Below are 9471 nucleotides of genomic sequence, written 5' to 3' on the forward strand. Positions count from 1 at the left end.
AGGTATTGAACTTGAAGATCTCATTTTTGTACTCTCTCTCTCTTACAAAATGATAATATATGTTTAGGTGCTTACTTCTTGAGTGAAACATTGGATTTGCATTAAGAGCAATGGTAGATTTATTGTCACAGTATATCACAGAGGGAATATGTAACACCACTGCCATATCTTTCAAAATATTTCTTATCCAAGCCACATCAGCAGTTGTGTGAGCTAAGGCCTTATACTCAGCTTCTGTAGAGCTTCTTGACACTGAATCATATTTCTTTGATTGCCATGAAACTGGATTATTTCCAATGTAAACTACATATCCAGTGACAGATCTCCTTGTATTCAAGTTTGCAACCCAATCTACATCACTAAATGCAATAATTCCAACTTTTGTATTAGCTGAAAAGGTGATTCCATGTTGCATAGCTCCTTTTAAAAACCTTAATATTCTTTTAACTGCCCAAAATGTATCTCAGTTGGTGTAGCCATAAACTGACACACAGTATTCATTGCATATGCAATATATGGCCTTGTAAAGGTTAGTTATTGCAATGATCTAACAATGCTCCTATATGAACTTGGATCTGGCAATGCATTTCCTTCAGTAACAAGCAAAGGATTATGAGGCTTACATGGTGTTGATACTGGTCTACATGAGTTCATACTAGCTTTGTGAAGAAGATCTTTAATATACTTGTACTGATTGACACAAATATCCCCATTCTGCTTGTAATTGACTTGCAGACCAAGAAAATATGTTAACTTGCCCATATCTTTGAGCTCAAATACCTCAGACAACTCTGTGATAACCTTTTGAACTTTACTAGAATTAGAACCAGTGATAATAATGTCATCTACATAGAGAAGTAATATGACAATATCACTCTCACACTGTTTGACAAATAAACTGGAATCAGAGGTTGAAGCCTGAAATCCCATTGCAGGTAGATAGCTTATGAACTTAGAGTTCTAAGCCCTTGGGGCTTGCTTAAGTCCATATAGGAATTTAATTAGTTTGCAGACATATGTTGGCTTAGTCACATCTATAAAACCTTAAGGTTGTTTCAAGTAAATGTCTTCTTGCAATTCACCACGGAAGAATGCATTTTTAATATTTAGTTGTCTCAAGTCCCAATGATTGGTTGCAGCTAATGCCAAGACAATTCCAACTGTGGTATGCCTCACTATTAGACTAAAAGTTTATGAATAGTCAACACCTTGCTCTTGGGAAATTCCTTGTGCCACTAACCTTGCCTTATACCTTGAAACAGTACCATCTAGATTCTTTTTTATTTTGTATACCCATTTGCTGCCAATAATGGACCTATCAGTTCCTTAAGCCCTAAGATAGTCATACTCTTCTTGCAATTGCACTTTGCTACTTGGTATTGTAGCAACTTTTCTAAATGTAGATGGTTCAGCAACATCACTATTAACAACAAAAAATGAGAAACCTCTACCAAAGTATGTATCTTCAGTTAATTAAAGTGACTGAAGTTCAAATAATGCAGCCAGATATCCTTTACAACTTCGTTGTGGTATTGTACCACTCTTCAATCTAGTGATCATTGGATGAAAAGAAACATTACTTGATTCACCAGGAATGGATGATATAGGGGATGAAAGAGGAAGAATTACCTCGAGTTATGTGTCATTGTGGACAGGCAACATTTGTGATACACTGAGGGAACTAGGAGTGAGGGGATGGGAATCTCGAGTTGATGAAGAACCCTGTGAAAGTGATGAATGTTCTGAGACAAATGCTGATTCCAAATAATGATCTTCCAGCAGAATTAGCACTATGTTTAGACATAGAGATTGACATATTATGTGCAGCCTCGCTGTTGTTTTCCCTATGAGTAACTTGATTTTCTGTAATATTTTGAATAAGAATCTGATGATAAGCTTATATTTATATATATTTTACATCAAATTCACTTGTCTTTTCTTACATAGTTTCTTATATTTTTGAGCTATTTACTTTATTTTTGTGTTTTGTGGGATTTGTCAAGCAAAGAAAAAAGAAATAGCACAAGTGGAATTTTAAGTAACAAATTCGTTAAAACTTCCTGTGCAGGTCAGCTGACTTTAGAAGCAAGTTGTGGACAGCTCAGAATGAATTAGAGAATGAGCCATACATGCTTGGAAAACTACGGATGTCTATTTTCTGGAGCATTTTGCGGATTGTTAATATCATTTTTCTAGATGAAGTTATGGCCGTTTTAACACTGAAAGGTTCCCAAGAGGCTGAGCAGTTTGTAACTGACAAGAAAGCATTGAAAGCAATAAATCCAATAAAACTAGCAGCCAAAACTGATGCAGCCAAGAACAAGCCAGCTGACACGTATTCAAATATCAGAGGAAATGGAAAATTAAGTGGGAGTAATGGGCATAAAGGTTGCCCAAAGAGTTACAATTGTTTTAGCATTTTCTCTCACTTATTGTCATCACTGAATGGTTATTAATGGGGTGAGTTATGGAGAAAAAATTGTGGCAGTAGAAAAGAAGAAAAGGGCTGTAGGTTGCAGCGGAAAAGGGTGGAAAAAAAGGTGGAAAGAAAGGGTGGGAAAAAAGGTGGAAAAAAAGATAGAAAAAAAGGAAGGAAAGCAAGGAAAAAGCGCAAGGCTGCTGCGTTGGGGAAGGAAGAAAAGGAAGGAGGAAATCTTGGCATTCTCTTCTTTCAGTTTTATCTTCTCAAACTCATGTCTTTCGTTTGAGAATTATGTGTAACTAATTTTTAGCAGTTAGGGGCTGTTTTGAAGCCCCGAATATGATTGCAAGTTTGTTATGACATTTCGTTTGAATTACTTTTATGAATGGATGAAAATTGGTTCACTACTTGTCTCATTGATGAATTCTTTATGTGTTTTCTACGGATGCATACTTAGTAAGCATATCTAGTATTCTAATGCTATGAATATGTGTGTGCCTGCCCTTGTCGAATGAGAACCTACATATCTTCTAGAGTAGTACTTGTTAATTGCGGTTAACATATGAACCAATTTCTAGGATAAGACAACACTAGTACTTATGATGCCTTGTGATGACTCAAACACTTTTCGTTCTTAATGATTTCTACTTATTAAATCTATGAACACGCCATTCTAGATTGCATGTTAGGGACTAAGTTAAGTTGAAAACGCCATTCTCTTAACATACTACATAAGAAAGAGTAATAAGTTGAGTTCTGACATTGAGCCAACTTGAGCATCTTCATCCGGAAATAAAAGGAATTTGAATGAAACATAACATGTTTGCATGATTATTTGGTGGTGGATAGCAATTCCCCTAACTCGTTTTTTGTAATTTGTGAGCTACTTAAAATCTGTTTCTATTCTATTTTTGTTCGATTTAATTTAAATAGCAAGTCAACTTCAAAAATCCCAAAAATTTGTGTGAGTGTAGCTCTGTGTGTCTAGTGTCTGCATATAAAATTTCGTAGACTTTAGATAAGTGTAAGTCAGTCTAATAAATATTTTTCGGTGGCTGGTCAGTAGGGACAATAGTCTAGTTTTTGTGACATTTTAAGTAGTTAGATAAAACAATCTTCTGCGGGAAAGACCATTATTTTCATATGCTACAATTGACAAATCTTATTGTTAATAAGGAAAATTAATAGGACATTTGTGTGCTACTTTGTGGTTTTCTTTTAATCCTATCACCTGAATCACAACAGGTCTCTGATTATTACATAGAACCAATGAGTTTGTACTGAACTTGGTACTAAGTTGAACTTTATAGGGAAACACTGACTTATCATGAATTACATGCATTGATAAAACCAATTTTCTTGTTGCAATGTTATATCATATAACTCCCTTGTATCCCAAAGCATAACCAAGAAACACATTGAGTAGATTTTGCTTACAGCTTATCTGCATTATAGGGCTTGAGAAATGGATACACTATTGTTCAAACACTTTTAAATTCTGAATATCAGGAATTTTATCAAACTACACTTGATATGGAGACTTCATTTGTAATACTTTGCTTGGCAATCTATTAATTAGAAAAGTTGTATATGAGTAAGCATGAAACTAGAAGGAAAAAGATAAATTTGCTTCAGACATTAAGGTCAATGTTGTTTATACCAAATGCCTATGTTTCCTTTCTGAAATGCCATTATGTTGAGGAGTATATGGGCATGATATTCTATGAAGAATCCCCTTTGATTCCAGAAAATTAATAAACAATCTACTCATATATTATCTTCCTCCATCAGTTTGCAAACGTTTAATCTCAGTATTGAATTGATTTGAGACAAAAACATGGAATTTTATAAATGCAGAAGCTGCTTCAGATTTAGTAACCCAAGGAAATATCCACAAGAATCTTGAATGCTCATCAATAAAAATGATGTAATATCTATATCCTTCAATTGACATCTTTGGAGAAGGCCCCCATACATCTGAATGTATTTTTTCAAACATAAAGGTAGCACTACTTTGTTTTACAAGAAATGATTGCCTACACATTTTACTTAAAATACATGAAGTACACAGTGACTGAGAAGACTCTATACTAGCTGGTACTTTTGCTGCCTTCAACATTGCTATCAATATCTCCTTGGATGGATGTCCTAGTCACTTATGCCAAATTGCCGTCTTCATCATCCTTCCCAATAAACCAGCTTTTACATCTTGTTCCATTCCATTAACAAACCTTGATCTTGAAAATGTTGTCATAGGTATGGTGAAGAGTTCCCCATCACTCATTCCTTGGTAGAGTATCATATTGGTTGCCTTGTCCTGTATGTAAAACACAATATCATCACATATAAACTAACATCCATTATCATGACACAATTTCTTTATTTAGATATTTTAATTATTTAAAAAAAAAATTAATCCATGGGGCCCACAACTCAACCAACCTCTCATCTCATCTCTTTCCGCGTGTCTTCCTTCCCCATTCCTGAGGACTCTCAAACTCTCTTCGTCTCTCTCACTCTAACTCTCTCCTTCCTCTGTAACTACGGACACCGAGATAATCAGCCCCCCTTCTCATCTGGCGAGCTTCACCAAACTAACATCAAAATTCTCCCTTAACTCTCTTGCTTGTCTCTTTCTCTGCAAGTGCAGAGATATTGAACCACCACCACACAACTCGTCGGAGTATCATACCATCACTGTCCATCCTCATCAGCTGATCAAGGTTCACCCTTGTCTTAGTACTGAAACCCAGACCCTAAGCTGCAAACATGAACTCTAACTCTATCTCCCACGCTGCACAGTGGCTGCCATGGCCATTGTTCATTGTCTTCTCCAGTAAGCTCAATGTTTCCGACTGGGTAAGGATCGAAAACCCTCAAATCTTGTCCTCATCGTCGTTTATGTTGTTTTCTAGACTTATATGTCGACTTTGGTGACGAAATAACACAGAAACAACGAAGGGGAAACTTCCCCAATTCTCCAGTGAGATTTCGAGAGTGTTACAGGCTTTTCCGTCCATTTTTCGACCACAGCAGGACCTAGTGATGGGTTAATTCCATTCCTTTCCTCTTAAGCTTCATTTTGGTAAGTAGATTGTGAGAAATGGTTGAGATTTGAAGATAAACGGAGCCGTGGAAGTTTCCCGGCCAAAATTCCGGCTTTCTTCTTCTTCTAACCAGCGATCGGACCCACGATCTAGATCAGAACTCGGGATCCAGCCCGGCCAATTCCGAAATGGGCTGAGAATATTCTTGGAATATTCCTTGTGTTGATTTTTTTCGAAATTTTCTTGGAAACCCTTCTTGGCTAACTTCGACGCACCGACTACGTTTGTGACATTCATGTAACGAAATTTCAAAGTTTGAACATGGTTAACCTCCAGGGTGGCTCAATTGACTTTTTAGGGTTAACCGTTGACTTTTTACGAAAATTTTCCGAGACCCTTCTTAACGTATTTCGACGCCCTGATTCTAAATTCGCACTCCATTTTCCAAAATTTAATCATTTTAGTTGAGTTTTACTAAGGATTCCCAATATTATGCTTAGGTGCAATTACTATCGGAGATTCCGGTTTTCCTTGTTCGAACGGCTATGACTTCGCAATTATCTGTGAGTAGATCTTTTCTTTTATATAGTATATATATTATTTGAGTTTCCATACATATATTAATAATGCATTTTCTAAGTGATGCCATAATTAAATGGACATTATAAGAATTGTTGTGATGATGAAAATTATGAAATTTTTATGAATCCTATGGGACGCATATGTATGCATATTATTATAGGATGCCTTATTTATATTTACGGCAGTGAATAGTATTATGTCGATGTAAATTATTGATTTACTGTTGTATGATTTTATTTACGTTATCTGCTCATCGTTACTGCACTGGTGTTAGTACTCGCCCGGACCAGGGCCAGGCTTCACATTTATATTCACTTCGCACCGTACACTCATTTTGAATCTATTGTAGGTGCCAGTCCTATCCTAGATTGCTATAGGTAATTAGGACTCGTATGTGATGTGTGTAGTGTCAGTCTTCATGTGATTGTAGTACTAGAGTGTAAATCATTATTACACCCAGTCCTGTTCATGTCAGAATATCTCTACATGAACTTATGTGTCAGCATATATTGATGAGCACTCGATATGATATGTTTGTTTATGTGAGATTATGTGATATCAGTCGTTATGTGTTTATTTACGAAATATTACGACGTATGACATTCTTATGATATTGCAGGTTACAGTAAGCATTTTCATATTATACGTAGTATGGATATTTTGGAAACTATACTTATTTTACGATGAAGGGTTATTATGTTTTCGAAAAGGTTTTTATAAAGTTTTATTTTTTTAGGCCCACTCACCCTTATTTTTAGCCCTTCCAGGATTTAATGGCAATGTTCGTGTTGACGAGGATTTCTGGTAAACACGGATATCGGAGACTACTTCCGATGGTATAATTCTTATTCTAATTTTACTGTACTTTACTTAAGCTTTGACATCATTTGTGAAATGGATTCATTCTCGCTCTCAAGTGCACTCTTATATTTAGCCACTTTTAGGTTTAAATTTATTCATATTTTCCATTTCACTACACTTTATGATTTTGTCATATTCCTGATATTGACTAGCATAACTCGATTCAGAATCCAGGTGGACATTCTAGGTCGGAGTGTGTCAGATGGGGTGATATCTCCATTACCATTATAAATTAGAATTGTTGCGCCACAAATTTTATATTCATCATTTCAATCACCCGTGAACAAAAAAATTAGCTATAAAAATAAATTAAGTTCTTAATCTCTTGGATTTGAATGAATAGTCCCAGGGCTCTTTCAATCTTTAATTTTATAATTAGAACATTCTATCCTCTTTGAAGCAACACTCTGTTTCTCCTATACACTCCGATCGCACTCTCTTTTTTTTTTCCCTATATATTTAAGATGGCATAAATAAACAAGAATTATTAATTAAATAAAAGAAAAAAAAATTACACATAAAGTATAATTTTAATACTTAATTTAATATTGAGACAATACTTTTTAAACATTTCAAGGACAGACAAAAAATAATAAATGTAAAAGATGACATCATTTGCTTTTCTTTTTTTTTTTTTCCTTTAGAGTTTAACTTACCAAAATACCCTTTAGTTTTGGTATCTTTTCACACTTCTCTCCCCAGCATTGAAGTTGTTCATGCCACCTAGATGCCTTGTTTCTCCGGGTTCAAACTTCAAAGAGATGATGTAGTATGTGGAGGTTGGGTATCTACAACTTTTTGCCGCAAGAAGGAGCTTCCCATCATTCATTGAGGTTGACTAGTACAAAAGCTAAAACAATTATATTTACACTTGGAAATGAGACTTTAGAAAACCAAATTCAAATTTATTATTTCATCAAGTACATCAAATATGCCTTCAAAATTTTTAAAAGGATAAAAAAATTTGATCCAAGTGAACAAAAGACCAAATTACAAACCGAGTGTCAAACGTATATCCTTATACATTTGGACATTGTTCAATCAACTTTCCAAGGATTGAATACATGATGGATCCTGCACAAGAGAAATGAAATTAATACACAGTGATTAATTTAATTTGAAGGAGGATGTTACTTAACTTTGAAATTAATTTGATTGATAAAAAGGTAAATTCTTTGGAACTTACAAGTACCGAGTAGGAATCAATCTAACCAAACCCAACACAAACTAGGGTTCCCCATTTACTAATTCTTCTAAAACTATACAAACTGATTATACTAAAAAAACATATAAAACTGATTCAATTTCGTGCTCCATGATGCTCTTGGTTCTTCCATAACCCTCACCTCCCTCACATGAGTAAGAAAGTTGCATTTTTTTTTTTTTTGAAAGTATTAAAGTCAATTAAGTTGCATTTTTTTTTTTAAAGTAAAAAAGTATACAAAACTGATTTTACATGTATTTGAAATTGATTATGCAAAAATGGTCGAAGACGGGTTCATTTGATTATGCAAAAATGATCGAGGACGGGTTGAACTGATTTTGCAAAAATTGTCGAAGAAACGTTGAATTGGTTCTTCAAAAATTGTCAAATACGGGTTGAACTGATTTTGCAAAAATGGTTTAGGCCTGATTGAATTGATTATAGTAATATATGATACAAACTTATACTTCATATAGTTTCAAAACTTATTCTGCATCAATAGTTGAGGATTGGTTGAGCTTATAGCACATATTAATTTTGTTGTAGTTGTGAGGGCTAGGTTTTATTAAAAGCCTCAAATCTTATGGGTATGGTTGGTATTTTCAAACATTGTTCTCCTGTTTTTGAGCTGGGTTTTATGTATTTTTATACTTTTATCTCTTTCTAACATGTTTAAAAATTAGTGGAGTTCTTTAAAATATAATAAAAATTATTGTTTCTACATATAAAGCTCTCAAAATAAAATGCAGATGGAAAACTGGAAAAAATAATTCCTGCTTGCCTATCTTACTCAAAAAAAGGAAAATAATAAATCAAGTTAGAATAAATATAGGTCCTACATCACGTTCTCACTTGTCATTTGGAGATGGGATGTGATATTCATACAATTTCTTTACTTTTCACACATCTTTCAAATTTTCGATTATTTGATTGAATGGATTGAAGAAGATCAAAAGATAAAAATTAATAAATAGTGTGAGAAATAAAAAATACTGTGCCGACTCTTAGAGATAATGTCATCTCCTGACGGCTGAAAGCAAACATCTGAAAAGTCCTACACTTTACCAAAGTCATCGATTATCTAGAAGTCAACAACCTGCACCGATTATCTAGAAGTCAACAATTTGCACCATGGCTTTGGACGCGTTTGCGTCTGCGTCTGCGATAAAATACTTCCCTTAACTCTCAATTTCCAGGAAGTTCATTCCACTATATAACTTTTTGAAATTGGTCAAACTCCAAACGCTATATATAACAACACACCTCGTCCATCATTCCGCAAACAACTCCCTCACTTGAAAATTTCATCGTTTAAAACTCAAGGCTAATCAGTTCTATATCAGAAAAGAAGAGAC

General features: G+C 34.5%; 1 protein-coding gene across 1 annotated transcript; it reads right to left on the reverse strand.

Annotated features, from left to right (window-relative positions):
• Positions 1 to 534: 534 nt before the first annotated feature.
• On the reverse strand, positions 535 to 930 carry LOC108866805 (uncharacterized mitochondrial protein AtMg00810-like). The gene has a single exon (XM_018646093.2). The coding sequence runs from the start codon at positions 928 to 930 to the stop codon at positions 535 to 537; it is 396 nt and encodes a 131-aa protein (XP_018501609.2).
• Between the last annotated feature and the right edge of the window lie 8541 nt (positions 931 to 9471).

The sequence above is a fragment of a genome, unplaced genomic scaffold (assembly GCF_019419815.1).
Source record: "Pyrus x bretschneideri cultivar Hongxiangsu unplaced genomic scaffold, Pyrus_bretschneideri_v1 Contig66, whole genome shotgun sequence".
In the NCBI taxonomy this organism is placed as follows: Eukaryota; Viridiplantae; Streptophyta; class Magnoliopsida; order Rosales; family Rosaceae; genus Pyrus; species Pyrus x bretschneideri.